The sequence below is a fragment of the Mesocricetus auratus genome, unplaced genomic scaffold, assembly GCF_017639785.1.
Source record: "Mesocricetus auratus isolate SY011 unplaced genomic scaffold, BCM_Maur_2.0 Super-Scaffold_100020, whole genome shotgun sequence".
Taxonomy (NCBI): domain Eukaryota; kingdom Metazoa; phylum Chordata; class Mammalia; order Rodentia; family Cricetidae; genus Mesocricetus; species Mesocricetus auratus.
In genome coordinates this window covers 23,921,901-23,948,284 of record NW_024429201.1, presented here as the reverse complement: position 1 = coordinate 23,948,284, position 26,384 = coordinate 23,921,901, and the positions used below count along the sequence as shown (strand labels likewise).

At 41.5% G+C, this 26,384-nt stretch overlaps 1 protein-coding gene across 1 annotated transcript in view; it reads left to right on the top strand.

Moving 5' to 3' along the window:
- Positions 1-1,967: 1,967 nt before the first annotated feature.
- Wdr41 (WD repeat domain 41) overlaps positions 1,968-26,384 on the top strand; it is a 49,985-nt gene continuing 25,568 nt past the window's right edge. The window contains 6 exon segments of the mRNA XM_013126224.3: positions 1,968-2,128; positions 2,130-2,162; positions 3,156-3,271; positions 22,927-22,975; positions 23,612-23,743; positions 25,964-26,026. Of these exon segments, the coding sequence (XP_012981678.1) occupies positions 2,111-2,128; positions 2,130-2,162; positions 3,156-3,271; positions 22,927-22,975; positions 23,612-23,743; positions 25,964-26,026 (411 nt within the window). The 5' untranslated portion in view covers positions 1,968-2,110.

Genomic DNA, 26,384 nt, shown 5'->3' with positions numbered 1-26,384 from the left:
TCTCCAAATGCTATGGATTGAAATGGTCGTGGTAGGCCTGTCCAACTGCCACTCTTCTCCTGGAAAACAGACTCTAGAGTCCCTGACAGTATCTTCTGACACTCTCTGCTGTCACAATTGTCCCCAAGGCAAAGGTGAAACCCTGCTGAGTCCTACTCCACTGACTTCCCAGACACCATCTTAGCTTATCTTTCCTAGAATTCTTTCTTAGACAAGGAGGAAGTGCTTACCCTCCTCAGGACTCTCAAGGGCAAGCAGAATGTTCCCCAGATTCTGCTATTGAGAAGGTGGACAGGCCCTGGAAGAAAGTGGGACCTCAGGATGAATTTTCTGCTGTCTCAACAGCCATGCTGCCTCGAGTGAAGGTACTCCTTCTAGAACGGAAGTTCTGACTTTTGGGCTTCCTTTTTTCCTGGGGGCTAGTCTCTCCTGCCTGTCTCTTTCACTTCACTGGGTTGTTTGGATAGCAGATATAACACAACCTCTACCTGAGGCTCATGTGATTGTTAATCTTGTCATATTTACTGCATTCAAATGACATAAGAGACACAGGGACAAGTCTAAGCACCTGTTTGAGAATGTTGTTTTAGAGAGAATTAACTGTAGAGAAAAGTCTGCCTTCAACCTGGGTATCACCATTCTGCGGGCCGGGGGAGGAGAGGCAGCTGAGCACTGTTTCCTCGGCCTGCCCTGGTGTAATCTGCCTCGGTTTACTTTGCTCTTCCTACCTTGATGGACTGACATCTATGGAACCATGAACTAAACTAAACTTAACAGCTTCTCCCTCCTGCTAAGTTGTCTCTGTTAGATATTTGGTCACAGTGGTGTGAAAAGCAACAGACTTTGGGAGTTTTTTGTTTTGTTTTTTTCTCAGAGTGCACTTAGAATGAAGAGGTCCTGACAACTTGAACAGCTGATCAAATCTAATATATTTAAGTGGAATGTATAGCCCAGTCTTACTTTTGCCTAGGCCTTTCTGCTTTGTCCCTAAAGGTGATAGTTTTTGTGATCTTTATTGTGTCTCAGGACATCTATATCCCATATATAATGCACTGGATGGGACATTTACATAGGTTCCTCACTGAAGTTTACTGCAAGAAGCCTCATTTGAACCTAACAAATTCACAACTGTGTGAGAACTTTAACCAACACATTTGTGTGTGTGTATTAGAGCAGTAATTCTCAAGCCTTGCTACTCTGGAGACTCACCCAATGAACTTCCCCCAAACCCTGATTTCTACGCTCCAACCACAGATAATATTGCTTTTCTAAGTTTGACATGGAAGCCTGAACCCTACCTTTTCAAAAGCTGTCCAGGTAATTTTTGATAACAAAGCCAGTGTATAATCACAGCCCTCTGGCTATTATTAAGAAAATTCGGTGGTTGACATAGAATGTTTGGGGCTAGAAATACTGCTCAGTATTACAGCAGCATAGGCAAAGCATCTCCAGGAAGGGAGTGAGGGACAGGATTGCTTTGCTTTTACTTTCTGTTTTGGCTACAGTTGTATAGGCTATAGTTAAGAGCAAGGTTTTAAAGTTTACAGGTTAGGTCTTAATTCCATCATTGCCAGCTTACTGTCTTTTTAGACAAATTACCTAATCTTTAAGCACTTTAGTTTCTTGATCTATAAAGAGGGAAATGTTAGGGTTACTATGAGCATTTATGCAGACCGCATGACACAATATTTGTACTGTAGCTCACATTTTGGCCGCTTTTTTGGTTTACAAGAGCACCACTAGATTCGTTCCAGTGCAGCAAGTCTATTTCAGGCACACCTCCTCCATCTGGCTCTTGGGAGGTTTCCTAGCGCACATTCCAGGGGGCATCCCAGGATGTGGACCAGCGCAGGCCTCTAGTGTGGTGGCCGCAGTGCACGTCCACCAGGGGGCGCCCGAACGATCTGAGCTCTTGCGCCAACCGCACGGCACCCACGCGCGTGCTCACTGGGGCTGCGGAACCTTCGCCTCCGCCGCCGCGGCTTTCCGTGTGGGCTCCCGAACTAGACTTCAGTTTTCCCGCTGCCTCGCCCCTGGCTCACCGGGCGGCAGCACCAGCGACTGCGCTGCGCCGGCCTTCGGAGCTTGGGCGGCGGACGCTCCGGGAGCAATGCTGCGCTGGCTGATCGGGGGGAGGCCGCGAGCCGCAGGGCCTAGCCGAGGTAATCCGCGCGGGCCGGGCTGGCTGCGGGGCGGGTCCAGGCCGCGGGGCGGGGCCAGGCCGAGGGGCGTGATAGGGCCGGCTGAGGGGCGGGGCGGGGCCAGCTGAGAGGCGTGGTGGGCCGGTAGAGGGGCGGGGCGGGGCCGGCTGAGGGGCGGGGCACTGTGGCGAGCAAGTAGCCTGGGGGACTGTAGGGCTGCTCAGGGCCACCTCGTGTCAATTTAGAGAAGCAGGGGTGACTGACTCTCTTGAAGACATCGACTGGCATTTGCTTAAGGATTGTGGAATTCACTAGTTGCTTTTCGAAAAACCAAGTCAAGAAAATGATTTCTGTGTATTTGGTATGCGTATGGTCTCATTGCCACACTTACTTATACTTGAAATAGTAAAATGATTTTGCCACCTCATCTGAAATTTGTTTCATGTGCCACCTGAAACAATCTGTGTTGCATTTTTTTTTCTCATAGGAAGCATTTTTACAATTAGGGTTATTGTGAACAACTTGGCAGTTTTAACTCAGGTTTGTCATTGACGCTGTGATTTACAACCAACCCAAACCAAACCATTGTATGAGTTCATTCTTTCTTTCCATCTTGAGGGCCCAGGGATGAACTTGGGACTTAGACTTGTGACAAGTGCCTTTACCTGCTGAGCTATCACTGTGGTCTCCAACAAATTTTGATTGAGAAACGCTCCTTAAAAAAATGAGTGGGTTTGACTCAATAGTTTTAAAGTCAGGCTTATTGAGACTCAACAAAATAAAATTTACTGTTTGTAAGTTTACTGTGGCTTTAAAATACTGAAGATTTTGGTAAGAGAAATAATTCCATGAAGAATGCAAATAATCCACCTGATAGTATAGGAACATGTATATGTATTACTATTAGAGTGTATTATCCTGTGTCTTTTAAAATCTTCTGTTCTTACACGGATACCATACAGTTGTAAATCATTTTGTCTTTCTGATTTTGCTTTGTTTTTTTTCTATTACAAGAAAGCTGCTTTGCAGACAATAGGAGAAGACCAAAGTCAAAACCCCTACACTGAGCTGCTGGTCCTGAAAGCCCATCGAGACATTGTCCGGTTCCTGTTGCAGCTGGATGACAACAGGTAAGAGACTTACCCTGGCGAGTGGCCACTGCTTAGAAAGATGTGTTAGAGCGTTTCTGTTAAAAAAAACACCTTCAAAATTAATTCATCTTTTGTAAAAAAAAAAAAACAAAATATCAAGATTCTGATGATAACTGGAGAAACTCAAGCAACTGAAAGTAGAAAGTTGAAATGGACTTTGAACTCTTGAAAATGTGGTTAACCCCAGTGTCACCTTGTCATGTCTGCAGACTTTTGGATTACATTTATTTGCTTTTTTACTTGGTGTTTTGGAAAAAAGTTGTCATGAGGTTTTAGAAATATTCTTACTGGCTTAGAAGAAGCAAATGCCCTTAAGGATTTGATTTTATAGCTGTCAAATCTGAGGAAAAATATGGTGTTTAAATATTAGGTATCTGCTAGGATATGCTTGTTGTGGCATATTACTTTAGCTAGGCAAAGATGTGTCACATGTGTTTATGTGGTGGAATATTACCTTAACTATGTAAAGATGCATTGCTTTTTACATAGTTTTTGTAAAGTTTTTCCTTGCCTGCCTAAGACACCTGATTGGCTTAATAAAAAGCCGAATGGCCAATAGCTGGGCAGTAGAGGGATAGGTGGGGCTGGTGGGCAGAGAGAACAAGTAGGAGGAGAAATCTAGGTTTGAGGGAGAGGAGAGAGGAGAGAAGGAGGGAGAAAGAGGGAGACAAAGGGGCAGCCAGCCAGGTAGCTACCAGACAGACAGACACAGAGTAGGACATACAGAGTGAAGAGAGGTAAAAAGCCGGAGGCAAAATGTAGATGAAGAGAAGCAGGTTAAAGTAAGTTATTAGAGCTATTGGGGCCAGCAAATGATGAGGCCAAGCATTCCTAACTAGTAAGTCTCTGTGCCATGATTTGGGAGACGATTGGTGGCCCAAAAGAAAGCCTGCTATATATGCTGATTTAGTGGAAGGTAAAGTAAGGTTTTAACTTGGATTTCTGTCATTGATGAACCTCTTTAAACGATACATCATTCTCCAGCTCCTGGGAAGCCGTGTTTACCAGCTTACCATATTTGTAAGTGGAGACAAAGGTGTTCAGGTCTGGGGCGGAGTACTTAGCTTATCACTAAGCTGGTTTAGCTGCAGCTGCATCACTGATGGTGTCATTTCTGAACCTGATCTGGAAGTGCCATGAGAGTGAGGACTTTGCTCTTACTTGTTATTAACATAGCTGTTGAATGAGTGAACGACTCCCCAGCTTATTAAGCACCTGGCCTGCAGCCCACCCTGACCTGACCTGCAGCCCACCCTAACCTGGCCTGCAGCCCACCCTAACCTGGCCTGCAGCCCACCCTAACCTGGCCTGCAGCCCACCCTGACCTGACCTGCAGCCCACCCTAACCTGGCCTGCAGCCCACCCTAACCTGGCCTGCAGCCCACCCTAACCTGACCTGCAGCCCACCCTAACCTGGCCTGCAGCCCACCCTAACCTGGCCTGCAGCCCACCCTGACCTGGCCTGCAGCCCACCCTGACCTGGCCTGGCTCTGCTGGCCCTGCAACCCCTCTGTGATTTCACTGCTGTTTTTCTCTGAGCTCCCGAGTGACTGCAGCTGTGACTACTGTAACCCTCATACTGCTGTCTGTTGACTGTCTTTTCACATTTTTATTGTGTGTAGTTTAATTGTGACACAAGTGACATGAGACCAAGTTTCAGAGATAGAGTTCTTCCCAGCATTCCTCTCACCTCCAACACCAGCCGTCGCCTGTGTCTCCACTTCATCTGCACTTCTGACCAGCTAGCTACAAATCCCAACTGCTCCCGAGGGTTTGAAAATTCATGGAAGGACTCAGCAAAGAATTATACTAATGGTTACAGTCTTATTATAACTTAGAAATCAAGATCTGCTGGGTAGATTGCACGGAGGGAGGCTGAGTCCCAAGTGCAGAGCCTCCAGGTCCTCAGGGATTGCTGTCTTCCTGATATATTGTGTGTACTGCCAAGATGGATGCTCACTGGAATGCTGGGCTTGCAGGATTTGAGTGGGGTGCCGTTGTGTAGGTTTGTGCGGTGAGTCTTCCTAATCACAGAGCTTCTGGTCTGCTCTCCTTGGTGTCGCAAAGCCCAGGACTTCTCACGGCCCACCTCTTCAGCATAGCCCACCCCCTTCGACACCACATCAGCCGTTAGCATGAATATTGGAGCCACTTTTGTCACTACAGAAATTTCAGGGATTCAGAGGGCCACTTCTAGGAACTGAGGGCCAAGACCAACAAAATACTTGTACAGTATGTTACTAGCCAGATTGCATTGTTTTCTTATTGTACCGGAAGACAACCAAGGCACGGCATGGAAGTATACATAACCTGCTTGAGACTTTGGTTAATATTTGTTTTCACTATAGTTCGGAAGTATAATATTCACCTGTTTAAGCAACCATTTCTGTGGGAAACGGCATTACTGCAAAGGTAGAGTTTTTGGATAACTGAAGGTTTCATGTATCATATTTTATCCTCATAAGTTGCTGGGTTAAACACATCCAGATAATAACTTCTAGTCACTATTACATAGGCCTTAAGGAGTTCTAAAATCCATGTGTGGACTACTAGGTCCTGTTGTACATGGTGACTGTAGGAGTAGGGGGTAAATTATGGCCTTGTTTGCTATGTGCCACAGTAAATCTCAGTGTCTAGAATGGCTAGCCTTTTGCCTTTAGCAGTACAGTGGTCACAGATCTTCAAGAATCACTTTGAATTATTTCTGATCAAATCACTAATGTATCAAAATTTACATGTAGTTAAAAAAACTCAATTGCGGACCTGTAGAACATTGAATTTCTATGTTCTTTAAAAATTTTATTCTGTAGCAAAAAATTCTCAAAAATAGAGATATAACAAATATATGAAAAATCTATTCTTTACAATATTAGGAGAATAATTAGATCTCAGTGACTTTACTGTTAAAGAGTGGAGCTCTTCCCCTCACACCTGTATTGGAGATTGGAGGGTTCATGCATTCCAGACAAACATTGTACCAGCTGAGCCATGTGCCCAGCCCCCAAAGTGCTTTTAAAAAATTTATTAAGTAATGTTGTGCCTGTTGATGGGATGTTTTCATTCCTAATAGTTCAGTTGGGATTATATTTGTTTTAGTACACTGCCAAATTCCAGAAAATACTTACTTTTTAAATAAATTCTCTGTGTTATACTTTTTATTTATTTATTTGTAGTTTTTGTAGGTGTTACATTCTAGTTGGTCAGCTATTGTAATCCAGGTTTCACGCTTCATGTCTTTAGATAATGTCATCTGATTGAAAATTTTGCAGAGGGATTTTCTTGTTTTCTTGGTGGCTCACCTAAAATCAGTGAGTGGAAAATTTTCTCGATTGGTTTTTGAAGATACCAGATAAATCCTGTATATCACCTAACAGACAGCGGCCTTTTCTTCTCCTTTGGTATTTTTTTGAACACAAAGTGAGGGTCATATTGATTGGGAGATCTTCTTCAGAAGGCTAGCCTCAGCAGGAATCTTCCAGAACATGGACTGTGCTGAAATTGCGTGCAGCGGTGTATCGCTGACACCACACTAAACTGAGTTCAGGGCACACTCTAAGACCGGCTTGCTCTGCCACTCATTTGACCATTCCTCCCTTCTCCAGGAAACAGACAAGTTTATGTAGGATGGTGATCATGACTGGAAAAGAATCCAGTGACCCATGAAGCACCGGACTGCAGGAAAAGGTGCTTTTTGGGAGCTGGTGTGGCAGAATTTTTAAGGTTGTTTGGCAACCTACGGAGAACAAAAAGTGGGCTCTCCCGTTAAGAAGGTATTTTTAAGTTAATATCCCTTTTCATTTACCACGTTCAGAGAATAGAAATCAGTAATCAGAATGGCTCAGAGAGGTGAGCAAGGTAACACATGCCTGTAATTTTTGCATTAGAGAGGCCAAGGCAGGGGACTAGAAGTTTTGAAGCCAGCCCGGACTATATACTGGGCTCTAGGCTATAGCAGAACAACATCCTTTCTCAGAAAAACAATTTTAGAAATTGTACTGAAAAATCATTGGCAGTCAGTCAGATTAAAGAGGCAGACTGTTTTGAATTTTTGAGTTGCTGTGGAAACACTGTAATATGTTAAATGTTTGCATTATTAGAGAGGAAAAAAGACAGGATTGGACAGGGGATGCTGAGACCTGGTTCTGCCCCATGGGGAGTCTGGAGGAAGGATTGCCCCTTGTGTTGGGTGCTTTCTCTAGATGGAAACAGTGAGGGTTTGTGTCACTTCCCTTTATGGTCTTTTGCTGAAATTCATCTAAGTAGAACATGCCCCTAATTCTAATGTCTTGTTTAGTGCCCAGAGAGTTGAAGCCAGTCCAGTTTGAGTTCGAAATGGACCTGAAGGCCGGGCGGTGGTGGCGCACGCCTTTAATCCCAGCACTCGGGAGGCAGAGGCAGGTGGATCTCTGTGAGTTTGAGGCCGGGCTGGACTGATAGCCTCTGAAACAATACAGAGAAACCCTGTCTTGTAAAAACCAAAAAAAAAAAAAAAAAAGAAATGGACCTGAAGTTCACAGCTGGAGGCGGTTGGGCAACATGTTCCTCACAGCTGGCCAGCAGGTCCCCTCTTGAAGTCTGGAAGGTGCTTATTTGGACCTGATAGACTCCAATATTGTATGTTGGCAATTTCATTTTAAATGACATAAACACAGTTATGTGGGCCTTTGGGCAGCTTTTAAAGAAGCTATACCTAGGAAAAGCTATAAATAGAGCCCTTTTTGTCACAAGTTTTAGTAGCCAGTTATTCACAGACTTTGTAGCAAGTTGCTACAGTGTATTCCTTCCAGTCTGGCATTCTGACTCATTGTAATATAATAGATTTTGTTAAAACCCGATTAATGCCAGTAAGACAAAACCCACCTTGTTCTGTTCTAGGATTCTCAAATGACTTGTAAATCTGCTTGTTGTTTTAGGGTGTATTTTAGTTGAATGACTCAAAGTAAGTTCATGTCATTCGCATGTGTCTCACCATCCTTTTTTTTTGTTGTTGTGCTTTTAGTCTTCTGAATGTATTTTAGGGCTGGAGAGATGGCTCAGAGGTTAAGAGCACTGGCTGCTCTCCCAGAGGTCCTGAGTTTAGTTCCCAGCAACCACATGGTGGCTCACGGCCATCTATAATGAAATCTGAATGCATTTTAGAAGTATGGCTACATTTTGTTCAGTTAGCAAGGTTTGAGAGGGTGATGGGAGGAGGAACATTGTAGCTGCTTGATATGGTAGCATCATTATTTGGGTAGTCACATTTCACCTTTAAATCCTATCTTTTAGCAATAAAGCTCTGTATGCCTCCAGGTCAAATCACTCTTCCTCAGCTGAAAAACCCTTATTTAGTTGAAAGTCACTGCCTTAATGTCTTCAAACTAGAGTTCACGAACTTGTATGAGAGTTTGAGTGGGGATGAGGAAATAACTGCAGTGAGTTACAGCATCACACACACATCTAAATCCTACGTGTTCGTAATGAGCTTAAAAAAGAGAACTTACTGCTCTCTGTAGGAGAATGCTAAGAATGAACATCATTTTGAAAATTGATAAAAGACCCAAATCAAGACCTAGACTGCTTTTCTTCTGTTTTTTTTTTTTGTATTTCCCATCTTTATGTGCTTTTAAAAAAATAATGTTATTGAGCTCCCAATGTACTCAGGAGATGTTGTCTTTTTCCCCTTCCTGGTTGGATCCACATGTGTCTCTCTTAGGGTCCTCTTTGTTACCTAGGTGCTCTGGGGTTGTGGCGTGTAGGCTGGTTGTCCTTTGTTTTATGTTTAATATCCACTTATGAGTGAGTACATACTATATTTGTCTTCTGGATCTGGGTTACCTCACTCAGGATGGCCTTTTCTAGTTCTATTTGCCTGTAAATTTCAAGATGTCATTGTTTTTTACTACTGAGTAGTACTCCATTGCATAAGTCTACCACATTTTCCTTATCCGTTCTTTGGTTGAGGAGCATCTAGGTTATTCTAGATTCTGGCTACTAGGAATAATGCTACTTTGAGCATAGTTGAACAAGTATCCTTGTGGTGTCAGTGTGTGTCCTTTGGGTATATGCCCAAAAGTGGTATTTCTGGGTCTTGAGATAGAAAGACACTTAATGAATGCTCAACATCCTTTAGTCATCAGAGAAATGCAAATTAAAACAACTCTGAGACACCATCTCACACATGTCAGAATGACTAAGATTAAAACTCTGACAGCTTATGCTGGAGAGGATGTGGAGTAAGGAGAGCACTCCTCCACTGCTGATGGCTGTGCAAACTTGTACAGCCACTTTTCTTATTTAAAGCATCTTAGAATCAGTATCAGTAATATTTTGGGAGGGGGAAATCTTTCTTGTAGAAGAATTGAGGCTAGGAAGAATAGTAGCGTTGAGTATCATGGTTTTGTAACCTCTGGTATGCAGGGATGAAAAGAAAGCTTTTTATGTGTTCATCATAGGCTTGTTGGTGGGAGCTTCATAATTAAACTGATTAACAAGAGAAACAGAATGTAATGTGTGCATAATATCTACACACCAGAGTTCTCAGCAATGATACACTCAAAGCAGTGATTGAAACTTGTGTTAATATAGCACCGTGTGTGTGTGTGGTGGGGGGTGTAAGAGAACTCAGCCTTATTTTTATGTATATGGGTATTTGACTGGCATATATGTCTTTGCACTACTTGCATGCTGGGTACCACAGAGGCCCGAAGAGGTCATCATATCCCCTGGAATTGAATTATAGACAATTGTGAGCCACTCTGTGGGCTATGACAATCAAATGATGGTCCTCTGCAAGAACAGTCGGTGTCCTTAATGGTTCAGCTGTGTCTCCAGCACCCCTAATGTAGCATCTTACTGAGAGAACAGCAAGTTTTTAATGATGAGTAACTCAATTGTGGTTAAATTTTGGGCTTATTTAGCATTTTAAGAAGAGAGCAATCAGTGCGTTGAGAGTGACAAGGCAAAGAAATGGGACTGTGAGTTCCTTGTGGTGAGTCCTAAGAAGACAGATACTCTGGGGGAACTAATGGTTGAGTAGAGCTAGCGAATGAGTCTGCATGTGTAGACTTTGCCAGCACCAAAGCCAAGGAAGGCGGTAAGAGACAGCTGAGGGCAACAGTGCATTTTCAGAAGGCTGGGGTGGATAGATACTTGTTTGTTTCTTTCCAGTTACCTTCTTTTTTTGTTTGTTTGTTTTTCAAGACAGTGTTTCTCTGTATTGTTTTGGAGGTTGTCCTGGAACTCACTCTGTAGACCAGGCTGGTCTTGAACTCACAGAGATCCGCCTGCCTCTGCCTCCTGAGTGCTGGGATTAAAGGCGTGAGCCACCAGTGCCCAGTTACCTTCTGCTGTAAATAATTATGTTAGGTATAGATGAGGATTTCATACTACGATCCTCCTCAAATGAAATAATTTATCTAATGATTATTGATGGTTGTTTATATCATGCACAAAAGGATTTCCTTTGTTTTGAAAACATACATAGTTTTTATAAGAATATATAGAGCACCTATGAAGGGACCTTACTAAAAGGTCCAGTTGGAATCTAATGACATCTTTAGATTTAGATATGTCAATCTACTGAAAATATGAGCTAGAGGCACATGTTAAATGACAACACAAGAATGTAGCCAGCAAAATGTAAACTAAGAATACAAGACTGAAGACTTTTCAGTACACATTGCAAAGAAAAACATATGAAGAACAAAGACATAAAATAAAAGAAGCTTTAGAAGTTTGTACAACAATTGTAATATGTGGACCTTATCTGAAACTTGCTTCTAATAATAAACTTAAAAGCAATGGGAGATTGTTGTTATTTTGTTTAAGTTAGAAGGCGCGAGATGGAATAAGAACCAAGAGATACATTAACCATAGAGTTTATTAAAGGGCGTGGAGTGCGAGAGGGGAAGAAGAGAGAGAGTTAAAGGGAGAGAGGTAAGAGAAGAGTAAAAGAAGCGTGAGAGAGAGAAGAGAAAAGAGAGAAGAGCGTAAGAAAAGAGACATAAGAGAGCGTAAGTGGGCAGGGGTCTGTCTTTTAAAGGGCTCCTTTGCTCCTGGGTGCAGACTGGTTCTCATGGAACTCTGGGCTGGCCAGAGTGTGGCCACAGTGTAGCCTGAGTGCATTCTGCCAGGTAACAGGGCAGGCCAGTATGATGCCTGAACCTTCCAGAGACAGCAAGAGGAATGTTACCACTGAGTACATGAGAACACTGGGAAAGTAAATGCTCCATAGGCAGTGACTTTGGGGGCGTCGGATACCAAGTGGTATGGCGGGGGCGCTGCTCCTATTGAGTTCTTTGGCAGGGGGTGGAAAGATTAAAACAAAGTTGATTTCCTGCTTCAGAGAGATGTTACACAAAGTTAAGGTTGACTTTGAAATTTTCTGAAATTCAGTGGATTCAGTTGGACAAATGATTGTGTCTGTGTTTGTATTCATTATGCAATGAACTGCAGGTTGCCTTCAAGAACAAAGGAAAATATCAGACATACAATGTTTAAATACTCAGTGAAACTGCAGCTAATTGAGGGATTTCTGCTTGTGATTACTATCATGCCAATAGTGAATGAAGATGGAGTTCTAAATCTCAATACCACATCCAGAACAAAATATCAATAATCTCATTTCCTCCATATCTATGAAGTACATATGTGGGATAAGAATCATGGGAGATAGAAGGTGCACACTGAGCCCAGCAATTGTTCTCACTAATTTTGCTCGCTCTTGGGGCTCAGAAGGAAAACGACTGTTTGTGCAGAAGATTGAGTAAGGTGTTGCTGTTAGAACGCCTTGAGAGCAACAAAATGAATTCAGATCGGCTTCCCCAGTGAAGACAGCATTAGTGAGGAAACAGGTCATTTTGTAAGTTGAAGTTTTAACTTACACCTTAAAAATTTCCAACAAAGTAAAACCACAGAAAGCAGGAACTTCCTCAGTTTACTTACACAGAGGCCCACTTTCCAGAACTTTCCCCCTTGAATTGCCCAGTGCCTTGAGAGGAGGCTCAGCCTTGGCGGTGGGGACAAGCAGGTTGGCGCACAAAACTGACAGTGGAGAATATTCTTTCCGTGTCTCTCAAATGCACTGTTGCCCTCAGCTGTCTCTCACCGCCTTCCTTGGCTTTGGTGCAGGAAGTGTCTGAGGTGACACGTGCTGGATTTCTTTCCACATCCCCACGTCACCCCGGGAGAACCTCCTTTGCTTCAGCAGCAGCCCGGTGCCCTGCAGTGTCCTCAGGAAGCCACACACACCAGCTCTGATTTGTTTCAAAACATTCTGCAAGGAGGGTTTTGGTGGGAGCAAATGACAGTATTGGCATTCATAATTACTAGACAGGAGATGAGTACATGGGGCTTTTATTATACCATCTTCCTCATATTTGCATGCATTTAAATTTGCCATAATAGAATGTATGAGAGCTATATTTGATATAGAAGAAATAAAAATGCCAATATAAAGGGTATTTTTGTTTCAGAATCATAAATGTTTTATATGTATATATGCACACACACGTACACACACATGCACACACACATATAAAATGTTTGTGTGTGTGCATATGTGGTGTGTATGTACATGTATGTGTGTATGTATGTGGAGGCCAGAGGTCTATCTGGGTGACTTTCATCACTCTCCACCTTAGTTTTTAAGACACGGTCTCTCATGAATGTGGGACTGGTCACCAGTCTCCTGGGATCCTCCTGCCTCTGCTCAGCCCTCAAGCTCTGTGTTAGAGATAATGTGCTGTCATGCTTGAATTTTTATTGCATTCTGGGGATCCAAACAGAGGCTGTAGTGCACACATGGTAGGCACTGTGTGAACAGAAACACTGGATTTTAAAGCAGTTCCCTGTGCGATCTGTAAAATACTCCACATGGAAACATGTTGTTAACCCCGTGTGCCTTGGAGAGTGGAACTAGTTTGTAACAAATGTAGGAATCACAGGAGGGCTGGCACACACACTAGCTTACTGGGGCCTAGCTGGGAAGAGTTATCACTGGGAAAGCAGCTTTGCTCATGCTTTCCCCTGGATCAGGCAGATTCCCTCCCGAGGAGAGACACCAAAGCACCTGACAGCGGAGCGGCCCACTCACAGGGAGGCTTGCCTCACAAATGACAGACCAGAGTGTTGTCATTGGCCTTTCTTGTTTACTCTTTATTCTTTTTTCTTTGGGGGCCTGCCACTCAGCTTCCAAATAAATACACAGACAGAGGCTTATTATTACTTATAAGTCTCTGGCCTTAGCTCCGCTTGTTTCTTGCCAGCGTTTCTTAAATTATCCCCACTACCTTTTGCCTCTGGGCTTTTTCCTTTTCTTACTTCTGTGTATCTTACTTTCATTCTTACTCCATGGATGGCTGGGTGACTGGCCCCTACCTCCTCCTCTCCTTGTTCTATCTTGTTCCTTCTCTTCCCAGATTTCTCCTCCTATGAATTCTCTCTGCCTGCAGGCCACGCCCATCCTTTCTTCTGCCTCCCTTTTGTCGGTGCAGGTCTTTATTAGACCATCAGGTGTTTTTCTGACAGGTGTTGTAACACAGCCTTACAGACTTAAACAAATGCAACATAAAAGAGCGCAATACATCTTTGCATCATTAAGACAAATGTTCTACAGCATAAACAAACATAACACATATTAAAATAATATTCCACAGCAGAGTGTTCTCTCTAGTCACAGACAAATCCATGGGAGAAAACCCAGAAAGGGCCGAGCTGAGCATGTTCAGTGCAGCCTCTGTGTAAGGGGACTGAACCAGCCCTGTTTGTCTAACTTTGGAGATCCCCTCACAGAAACAGGAGTTCAGGGGGATGGAGGCCTCCTCTAGTCCAAGTCCTGCGATGTTAAGTTTCCGATGGGACAAATGGCTCAGGTGCCTATTTAACATGGTTCTCCCAGCATCCCTCAGTCCCTACCTAGTACAGGATAAGGCTGGCATACCCTCTGGCCCCCAACCCTGAACTCTGCAGCCCAGGGCTTGGGCTGCCCTTCCCCCAGAGGCTCTTCCCTATATAATTCAGGCGTTTTAGTCACCCAACCCTTTTGTAACTTTGACTTCCTGGCTGCTGCCCGTGGCTCCTCTCTCTTCCTCTCTCCTCTTTCCTCTCTTCCTTCCCCTCTCCCTCTCTCCACATGGCCCAGATCAGCCTGGTTATGTCCACTCTGGACTCCCCTAGATGGTCTTTTTTTTTTTTAAATCTCTGCCCTTTTATCTATAGTAAAGTTTCTCCTCCATCATATTTAGGAGTGGTCCTTTTTTTTTTCCTTTTCATTTCTTTTTTCATTCACCCACCCTTGTTGTATCTTTTTTTTTCAGACAGTGTCTTTCCATACAATTTAGACTGACTTCTGCTCATGTTAGTTCTCTTACCTCAGCCTCGCAGAGTGCTGGGGTTATGGGTGTGGGCCACCGCATCTGCCATCTTCATTCTATTTTTGAGCAAGAGTGGACCTGAAAAATTAAACTGTAAACATATGTCAATGTAATTCTTTGTTTTATTTACCTTCTGTGCTGGGCATCAAACATAGGGCCTTGTACATATGAAACACATGCTTTACCATTAAGCTGCTTTTATAGCCCATAGAATTTATGCCCATAGTCAAGGAAAAAGTAGTTTATGTTCAGGTGAAACTCGTGAAGTATCAGTGGCATTGATGCCTCTGATTCCTGACAATGTGTGTCAACATTGCTGTTATTGTACTTATGAGCCTTGTCTGGGTCAGTCCCTTCAAGGAGTTCCAGTGTTACAAAGACCAATTTTAAATGAAAACTTGCCACTTTCAGCTTTATCTCGTTCCTAGGCATTGCAGAAACATCCATTCCTTGAACTGACCTAATTGAAGCTGCTTCACATGAGTAACAAATGCTGGATGAACATTTAGGTAGGGACACAATTGTTTGTGAATTTGCCTTATCTTGTATCAGTCTTTGTAGATCTCCACTGTTCTCTCAGCATGCTGTTGGCAAGAATTAGAACATGTTTTCTGAGATACTCAAAGTAAAGGAGTCAGAGGAGGGAAGAGTTTCATATGCTGACACGGTGAGGCTTCTCTGTGTACTCAGTCTAGATCCTGTAGTGGGATTTGTAATGCTGCCGTGTGAGTTCCTGCAGCACGGGGACTCTTCCTTACTGATTCCTGGTTTCAGGATAAGATATGTACACACAGACTACATAGATGGGTTCCCTAATTCAAATTTACCTGTTATAATTAGCATAGGAGAGGGCAGAGCATTCTAGGTCTGTTACAGATCCTTATTAAACTGCCTCTGCCTTACCCTGTTAAACTTGTTTTTCATGTTTGTCATTTTTTATTAGTCATTTAATTATGCCATCTCAAAGACTATTTAAAAATTTTAATGGTTCTGAGTATTGAACTTGGGCCTTCTAAATTCCAAGCAAGCATTCTACCACTGAGCTACATTACCAGCCCTTGAGTTTTTGAGACAATGTCTCACTATGTAGCTCAGGCTGGTCTTGAACCAGATTGACTTCAAACTTGTCACCCCTTTGCCTCTACTTCTTGAGCAGAGAGATTATAGAAATTTGCCAACATGTCCAACTTAAACAGTACTTTTAAAAACTTGGTTTGAAGGCAACTAAGGAATGCTGAGAGAGAGAGAGAGAGACAGAGACAGAGACAGAGAGAGACAGAGAGAGACAGAGAGAGAGATGAGAGAGAGAAGAGGAGAGGAGACACAGAGAGAAGAGAGAGAGGAGGAGAGAGGGTAGGGGAGAGAGAGCACCTTCCCAGGGAAGAGCATACCGACTGACCATCTAATATCAAATGGTCATCCCTGGAAGCATACCTACAAGTAACATTACACAAACTGAGCAGGTTGTATTTATGTATTTAGGAATATATGTTAATATGTATACATACATGCACACATGCACACACAAAACAATAATCAATGAAAAAAAGAGGCCATGAATCTGAAAGAGCAAGGAGAGGTACATGGTATGGTTTGGAGAGAGGAAAGGGAGGTGAGAAACACTATAATTATAATCTCAAAAAATAAAAGAAGTAATTAAAAAATGTAAAGCAAACTTGCTTTCAAATTAAGAAACCCTCACAGGCATATGTAAGAATGGGAATGTGTGAGAAATAAAAGGAATTTATTTTTGTGTGGTGGGAATGTAATTTTAATTAAAATGTTTTTAATGTGGTAATATATTGATACATTAATCATGCTAAAATGAAAAGATAAGGTTACATTAATAGCATTAATGATTCCAATTCACAGTGATCTGTAACACTTTAATGTTTGCTCGTTTGTTCATTTAACAACCATATGCCTTTTTTAACCTTTAAAATGTTTGTTTTGAAATTAGAGTATGACTTCAAGTATAAGCTCTTGCATGTAAAGAATTCATCAAAGATACCTGGAAAGCAAGTATACTGATGGACCATCAGCAGGAAAAAGATGGAATTGATGGAATCCTGGAAGTCAGACTTCCAGAGTAATTCAAGGCAGAGACGCCAGAGACCTCATGTTTAGGGGAATCTGCACAATTTCAGGGGATTGACAGTCTATCAAATGCACTGACATTCTAGAATAACATGGCTTGTAGGAGCAGCTAAGGAGTGAAAATAAGTCAAGAAGGCAGAGAAAAACAAGGACACATTCTCATTTCCACTCATTTAAAAACCTTCACATTATTTTTACCAGTTCATATTATTTAGAAGTGTTTTTAAAATTGTAAATATTGTGGCACACTCTCTAGCTATCATTTCTAGTTTAAGTTCAATGTATCCTGGGGACATAATTTGTACAATTCCTATTTGTTTTAATTTATACTTTTCTCCTATAATTTGTAATACAGTATTCCTTGGGGAATATTTCTCAAGAGTTTGAGAAGACAATGTGTTCTGCTGTTGTTATATTGTATATTGTATGTGCTGTTTAAGTCATATGTACGTTAATGACTTTCTGCATCCTGAATCTATTACTTACCAATGAAAAATGTAACAAGCTGTCTCTAACACTTTAGACTTACAGAGGTTTGTCAGACGGTTGTCAGACGAGGAAGTGCTGGCCTTAGGGCGTGGCTTCTTGTCTGCAGATGCGATCTCTTAAAAGGAGAGAGACAGAGGTCCTGGGCTCTCTTGGGTTGTGCAGATGGGGCCAGGTGGTGTGAAGCATCGAGCGGGCAGAATGGAAGGACTTTGCAACTGGTTATGCCTTGTCCTATATCCATCAGTCTGTTTTCCATAGCATTCCTTTATATATATGGTTCTTGTAACAATGAAGATTAATAGATATAGTACTTGTCACAGTTACATTTTTCTTACTATGATAAGATACCATGATAACAGCAACTTTTGGGAGGGATTGTTTATTGGGGAATTACAGCTTCAGAGGGTTAGAGTCTGTGACCTCATGTCAGGGACCATGGCAGGCAGGCAGACCATGGAGCCAGAACAGTAGTGAAAAGCTTGCACCGTGGTCCACAGGCTAGAGGCTGAGAGAGCTAACTGGGAATAGTGTGGGCTTTTGAAACCTCCAATCCCACCTCCAGTGACACACCTCCTCCAATAAGGCCACACCTCTGAATCTTCCCCAAATAGTTCACCTGGGCACCATGCATTCAAATACATGAATCCATGGAGGGCATTCTTGTTCAAAGTACCACAAAGCTGTACTTCATAGATTCCAAGGAGCAGGATTTTCTTCATTTTACCATCTGAAATTAGGACACATGACATAACTGATGCCCTTCAGATATGCTTGGCAGCATTTCCCACTTAGTAGTACATGAAACAACAGTGTTCATAACTGATGGTGCTTTAGATTTGTGAAATACCATAAATTTCTGAATGTTCAGTCTTGAGATCTCAAGATAAGAACCACAAATTACTCGCCGTGGTGACTTTCTAACTCCAGCTTACTGTCTCGCTAATCTTAAGGTGTGCAGTAGAGAACCAGGCCTTTCAACACATGGAGGGTTATGTCTTCGAGTTCTAGTAATGTAGATGGTAGTTCAGATAAAGTGTTATGGTAGCAGTCATCTTTCTTTCATTGAATAGTTTACACCTTACTGATGTGTGATTACTCCCTGATTAATAAGTTAATTGGAGGGTCGCAGTGTTTCTTAGTATTAGGGCTTCTTGGGTTGAATCCCAACTTCTGAATATGTGCTTGATCAACTGGGATTTAGTTTTGGATAAGCTGCTGTAATACAGCTAATCTTTAGTGATCTTTATAGTTGGATACACAGTTGTAGCCCCCAGATGACCTCCGAACCCTTTATTAGCTATTTATGAGAGGTGCCAGTGTGTAGCAAAGTAATTGGTTTGCTTTTCAAAGTATTGTTTCCATTTGAAGCAGGAACAGTAAATACTGAGATGGCCAATAAATGAATCAGCCATGGAATATATGTAAGAGAGCCGAAAGGATGAATAGTCTATACAGTGGGAAATCGACCTTTGAGCAGTGACAGTTGGCTGTGCTTTCATGCATTAGCATTGAGCATTGTGTAGAATTAACTTGATTTGTGCTGATTAAATTCCAAGGCGAAGTGCTCCCTATCTCATTTCTAGACTCTCAACAGTTCAGTCATCTCTCATTGAGAATTCATTTCTCTATGTGTGATTCAAACATGATAAAACAATAATGAGAAGATAAAAATCAGGGTTAGAAAAAAAGTATTTTAAACCTGCAGCCTTTCTGAACAGGAGAAAAGCAATTATAAGGGTTTGGAGAATCAATAGAAATTGATGTTTTATATCAAAGAAAACTTAAGACCTTGAGTCCTGCCCTTGCTGCTCTCACTATATAGTACAAAGAAATCAATAGACCCCCAAACCAAGCTACTCACGATTTACTTCCAGCAATTACTGTTGATATTCATGGTAGTGTTGAGTATTGGGATTTGGAGAACAGCTCATTAAGCAAAGAAAAATGAAGTTTTAAAAGTTCTTTTCAAAGTTTGTTCTTTGAGAGTTGTATACATTTATACAACGTGTTTTGATCATATCCATCCCTTAGTCCCTCCCTTCCAACTCTGCTTGTATCCTCCTGCCCCTTCTGAACTCAAAGGGCTATTTTTAAGTCAGTTACTTCTGCTGGTATATACATGGGTTTAGGACAGTCATTTTCTTTTTGTCACCATAATTTGTTAATCACTCACATTTTGAAATGAACATAAACAGTGTGTATGCATTTGACATGAACTTCTAGATAGTTAACTAAGGAGTCTTAATATTCTGTCCATTAAAAATGGAAAGTGTTCTTGAAGCATGGAGAGGAGCTTGGTCCTGCCTTACCTTGATGCCCCATGCTTTGTTCCAGCCCAGTGGAGGAATGGAGACAGAGGAGAATGGATGGTAAAACGAATGAAAAAAAAATGTTATTTAAATAAAATAAGAAATGTATAGTGTTTCCTTGAAAAATCAGTTAACCTGACTATATGTGATCTGGTGAGGGTTTGAAACGAGAACTGAATGTGGGGTAGCCTCTGAAGACAACAGGAGGCTGGAGCTGAGCATGAATGTGTAAACCCAAAGCTCAGCGTGAAGCGGTAAGGAAGGGGCTAGGGGATCTTCTTGTAGGCCAGAATCATCTCCATCTAAATGCTCCGTTCTTCTCTCCTAATGATGCTTCCACCAACACTGTTGACTGACGACCTTGGTGATTCTATTTTATAGAATCTACTACTGATCTTGGAGGGAAGAACCACAGATTGTCTAAATGACACAGCTATTAGTAGAACATCATTTATTAATGGTTGTTAATTATGGGCAGTTACATGCAATTCGTAGCTGGCTTTCTTTTTTCTCTTATTAAAAAGCCTGACTTCAACTAGATGGTAATAATAGTATGAAGACAGCTTAGGTATAATTCTGAATTGTTGGTGTTCATTTACAAACTGCTGTGTTATTATTAATTACAAGTTGACAACTTTTGCTGTACAGCACTGTGTTGGGTACCTGCTTAAAAACAAACAGTGCTTGCTTTGATTTTGTTTTAATATAGTCACTATGATGAATAATCACGTCAAGATTATTTCTTGAGAGGATTTACATATAGGATGTTTTACTCTACATAATGTGGAGGGAATTAGGGTGAAGAGATGAGCTCTAGCAATGTTTACTGCAGCTTTCTTTTCATGGCCCCAGACACACTTTCATTTGCCTCTGTGCATTGAAATGTCTTCACTGAAAACCACCACCAAGAAACAACAAACCTCACCCAGTATGTATGTATGTATATAAGAAGTCAAGACAAGCAAAGGAGAGGTTTTACCTTTCAAAATAGAATTTAAATGCCTTTAATAAAAATAATAAAATTTAATCCCATCCCTAGACTGTCATTCCTGTGACTGGAATCACCTCCTCAGTTTGGTTCCATTTCATTGATCTGGATGACTTTACGTCACAGTTTTAACCAGTGAGAGACTAAAGATCATCTCTCTATCTTCCTTATACTTACACTGTAGCGGGTTCTTCTTTGTAATCCTGTCAGTGCTCTGTCTTTGGACCCTTAATATCTGGCATGGAATTTACAAGATACCTTATAAACATTTGTTAAAATTAGTTTGCAGAACCTAATGTTTGTTAGTGTAAGTGAAAATATCACTAATAACTTTCATAGTTATTAATATATCAGAATATTTGACCTTGAATTAGATGACAGAACTGTGGTTGACACAGCATTGTAGTAGCATAAACTCATATCTGCATAGCCACCTAATATTTGATGAAAGTGTCAAAAGTATACAGAGGGTAGGGGACAGCCTATCAACAAGTTGTTCTAACAAAACTGGATACAACCTGTGGACAGGTGGAATCAGATCCCTATCTCCCACTCCGCACAAAGAAATATTTAAAGAAATATATCAAGGACCTTAATTTAAGATCTAAAATACTAAAATTGCTAGAGGAAAATGGAACACATTTCAAGATACAGGCATTTTAGAACTTGGTGTGTTTGACTCCAGTAGCACAGGGAATAGTCCAGAAAATGAACATGGGAATCCATGAAGTCAAAAAGTTCCTCACATAAGAGGAAGCTATCAGCAAAGTGACCAGATGGCTAAAGAAGGGAGGAAACGTCTTCGTCAGACATGCTTCAGACAGGGTGTGAACCTAGGATACAGAAAGAACTGTGGCCAGTCACCCCAACTGCTGAATGGGCTAATGAAACAGAGTTCTCTAACACGAAGCCCAAGTGGCCTGTGAGTATTTTTAGAAGTGTTCCGGGTGCTGGAAGATGTTCAGTTGATACAGTGCCTGTCACAGAAGCCCGAGGACCACATTTCAGATTCACAGCTCCCACACAAGTCTAGAGGATCAAGTGCGTCTTTACCCCTGGCCGTAGGAGAGTGGAGGCCAGCCAGTTGATGAGCTCTAAGTTTCATGAGACACCTTATCTCAAAAGATAAGGCAGAGAGTGGTTCAGGAAGATATCTGACACCAACCTTTGGCTTCTATAAGCATGTGCACACACAGACGTTATGAATACATAGAATTAAAAAATGGAAATCAGTGTTCCATATCCTTAGCCATCAAGGGAATGGACATTGAAACTGCTTTGAGGAGCTGAGAGATGGCTTCATGGGTAAGATTAATATGTTCCCCTCTGGTCTCTGCATACACACACACATACACACACGCACACACGCACGCACACACGCAATACTCTGCTTTGAGATTACTTCTTAGTCAGAATGTGTAGCATCAAGAAAGCGGGTGACAGCAAATGCATAGGAGGATGTGTGGAAAGAGGAACTCTCATTCACTGATGGTGAGAGAGTACGGTTGTACAGACATTAGTGTGGAGGTTTATCCAGAAATTAAAAGTAGAGCCTAGCCGTATGACTTCTAGACACATTCCCAAAGGACTCTGCATCCTATCACAGACAGATCTGCACATCCATGTTTATTGATGAATTATTCAGAAGGTCAGGGAAGTGGAAACATCATATGTGTCCATCACCATGCATGGGTAAGGAAAACGTTGTATATGTACACAATAAAATTTGATCCATCTGTTAAACAAATGGAGTTGTAAGGTTTCCAGGAAAATGGGTAGATCAGGGAAGTATTGTATTAAGCAGTGTGAGCAGGACTCAGAAAGGCAAGTGTTCTGTGTTCTCTTCCCTGTGGAGATGAGTGTTTGAATCCCCGTGGATATGAGTGTTAGTGTAGACTATAAACTACAAGGGGACCACAGAAAGGAACAGAGTGTGGGGGGTGTGGGAAGGCAGTCGAGCACTTGACAGCAAAGTAGAAAGGAGGCTGCTGGGGTGGAGAAAAGTTAACAAAACCAAATTTTGTTTGAAAATGCCATAATGAGACTTACTACTTTGTATGCTAGTTTTTAAGAGTATGTTAGCACAAAGCCTGACACAGAGGGAATAGTTCAATTAGTTGTTAGCCACTATTAATATAAATATAATATCAACATGTTAATACTTGATCGGCATATTGAAACCAATATAAATATAATATGAGCAAAGATATTAAAATTAAAATTCTTGTCTATGTATTGTAGTTACTATATTGCCTTGATACATTCCTGTAACATAAAATATCAGATGCTAATACCCATTTTCCAAACATAATTTTATTAAAATAATATTGCATTTAAAATTCTTATCACTTAAACCTCACTAGTGAGTTTTCTTATTGGTCTCTTTTCTCAAACCAGATTTGCATCTGCTGGTGATGATGGAATTATAATTGTGTGGAATGCCCAGGTATGTACCAATAAATGTGGACTGTAGAAAACACATGACAGCATGGTTGAATATTTATTCACTAATACTGTGTGGGGTATGTTAACATATTATCATCATTTGAGATTGGTTAATACTTGATAAGGTGAGTTAGAGGTACTCATTTGCAACGGGGACTAGTATTTCATAATAAAGAGAGAAGTTTTAAGTGCTGGTGTGTGTGTGTGTGTGTGCATGTGGGCACAGAGGACAGAGGAGGACATTGAGTGTGCTCTGTTTTTATTTTTCCTTCCTTGCTCCTTCATTCTGGCTATCTGATCTCACTGTCAGTCCTCATTTCCCCGCGGTCCTGATTAGATGGAGGCATCCTTTAGTATCACGCTATCCACCAGGTGGCTCCCATCCTCCTCCGCCCCACACTGTGCTCAAGTGCCCATCTGACACTTTGCATACTCTATACACATCCTCCCGCATACTTAAAATTATTGGTAGATACTTGTTTAGATTATATTTGATTGCTTAAATGTTTTTTGAATTCCAAACACTTAATGTTCAATGGCATGTACATTGATTTTTCTACATAGCTATTCTTATTGCTATTTAAGGCTCTTCAAGTTGGAAAGAGTAAGTTTATTAACATTCTTACTTGTATTTCAGACAGGAGAAAAGCTCCTGGAACTCAGAGGACACACCCAGAAGATAACAGCTGTCATTGCATTTCCTTCCCTGGACTCCCGTGAGGCAGACAGTCAGCTCATCTTGACTGCCTCGGCTGACAGGACTGTCTGTATATCCTTACCCCTAGAGTGTAGTGCATTCCGATGGCAAAATGGTTTCCTTCAAGTCTTCAGGGACCGCTCCCTGAAGTGTTAGGTGACTAGAAGCAGCAGGTCAGGGCCTGTATTCTGAAACCCCATGGCTGAAGCAGCTCTTTCTAGAGTGCAAAATTAGAATTCTAGATTCTGTCATGTCATTGTGCAAAAGGGAGGGATGGAAGTTGTGGGCTTAAAATGCTATCTCAATGTAGGGAAATTAGGATGAATCAGACTGGAAAATAATTTATTTCCTCCTCATGTGTGGCCCTCACTGTGAGAACCTGTATTGCTGCTGTGTTGCTGCTGAGTGGGTCTGCACAGTAGTTAGGTCTTGGTATTTTAAATCAGTTTTTAAAGTGAAGTTACTTTTGCTTTCCCGTAATTTCCAGTTAGCATTTATAACACAACAGAAAAGGTACTGTTCTGTGAAGTGCTCTTGTTTGCTCCAGAATATTGTGTTTTATGTATGTTGACTTATTTAATCTCTAAAATGGCCCTATGGAGTAGGCATTTTCATCATTCTCACAAGTGCGAAGGTAGAGACAGAGTTGGTAAGTCACCCGCCCAAGCCACATGGCGAGTAAGGCCAAGTGGCCATCAGCCTGCCTGCTGTCAGGGTCCTGAAGCTGTGGCAGACACGCTCCTGATACAATATGTGCATAACACACAATGAGGACGTGTCTTTGTGGATCCCATGGCCAAGGCTACGCGTAACTGAGTGTCCATCACTCCCTGTAAAACATCAGATCGGCCAGACAACAAAGTTCAGTTGAGTTTCGAAGTGAGATCAGAAGAGGACATGTGACTTGATGTCCCACTTTGAGTGAGCTCAACAGCTGTATCAGTTTCTAGATAAAACATTTTATCTATAGGGAGAAAACATGTAAGCAGGATCATCTCCGTGTGCTCATGCCATTCAGTCAGATACTTGGGCAGGGTTAGACTTAGCACTGCTGTCCTTCTCGGGAACATATTATGTCATGGATTCAAGCTTTTGTTCTTTTCTCTTTGTTACAATTTCTGCAGAAGTAGGATTTAAAATGCAGCATCTTTTTAGGCCATTTCTAAGACGCTGTACTACTATTAGAGACAATTATTAAAATTGCTGTCATAGTACAAGGTAAGGTGCTGGGACACTTACCTTGTATGCAGTGGCATCGTCACATAGCCATCCAAGTTACTCTTATTTTTAAAAAAATCCCAGAGAACCTTGACTTTCATTTTATCCAGATGGATTCTAAATTTACTCTCCTTGGACCTCCATTGTTAATTAACTCTTTGTTAAATGTTGATGGTAGATTTATTTTTAGTTTTTGGTCAAGTAATAGTCTTAAGATTCCACATTTCATAGTACTTTTAAACAGTAAATTCTTAAGCTTTTAAATAGTGAATCTGTGGAAAAGCTGTGAGGGGGGTGTTGGAACTGGAAAACTTAAGGCCAGAAAGCAGCATTTAATTAGGGAGAGAGTTTTTTTTTAATGACTGAGTGGTTGGTTTCCTGTGACACAAGCATATGAATATATAGGTACCTCCCTTTTTCAACTCCCTATAGTTGAAAACTGAAGTAGAATTAATAAAAAAATCAGATATTATAATATTAACTAGATTATGAAATTGACTTTAAAATGTTAACATAAGATATATGTCAGACATGCTATAAGATGTATTTGACATACATTTATATTATTTACAAGTATAAGATATGATGTTTATATGTATATGATATGGAGTATAACACCATAGGAAGTAGTGTTAAAAGTTTATAACGATCATCATGCTCCTTAAGTCAAACTAGACCCTTACAGTTACCTTCAGCACGTACAGTCCCAGGAACACCAGTTCCTGCTATGACAGTGGCAAACCATGCGTGCACACGGTAGTGACGTTTCATTAACTGCTGGGAGGTGGTGCACACACTTGTCCTCAGCAGATGTGATGCCCGTGGGGATTAGTGTTTCAGGGCACTCTCTCTGCTGCACCCTCAAATGGCCTCGGATACAGCTGTGGCATGCTAAGCCTCCCCCTGAGGCGATGACCTGCCTTGCAGATCTATGGCGGTATCCACTGATAGCTTAGATTTTATTTAAAGATTATCTGCCTGTTTACACTTGTGATTTAATTGTTAATTTGAAATATTGTCTCATAATTAAAGTTTTAAATTCATTTTGGAAAAGATTTCTTAACATCAGTGTAAGTTTGGGACTGTGACACTGGCAGACAAATCCAGAGAGTCTCCTGTTTCCAGTCTACTGTAAAGGTAAAGTCTGAAGCAAATTCGTCTTCTTATGCTAGTATTTTTGTTGTTGTTCTCAAAATGATTTAATAAGTTAGATGAAATTACTTATTTAGGTTTTGCACATTATTGCTTTCACACTGACAACCATTTGATTTTAAGACACGATTTTTGGGATCATATGTATTTAAGTATGAGAATGTTTCAGTTGGAAATGAGAGCAGGGGCAAGACAAATGAGAAGGTGGGGCCTGGTGGGTTTGTGGTGGGTGGGGCCTGGTGGGTTTGTAGTAGGCGGGGCCTGGTAGAAGGAGACAGCATCTACAGAACTGTAGCAGAAGCTGTTCTGTTTTTATGCTTTTACCAAGAGAGAGGGAGGCATT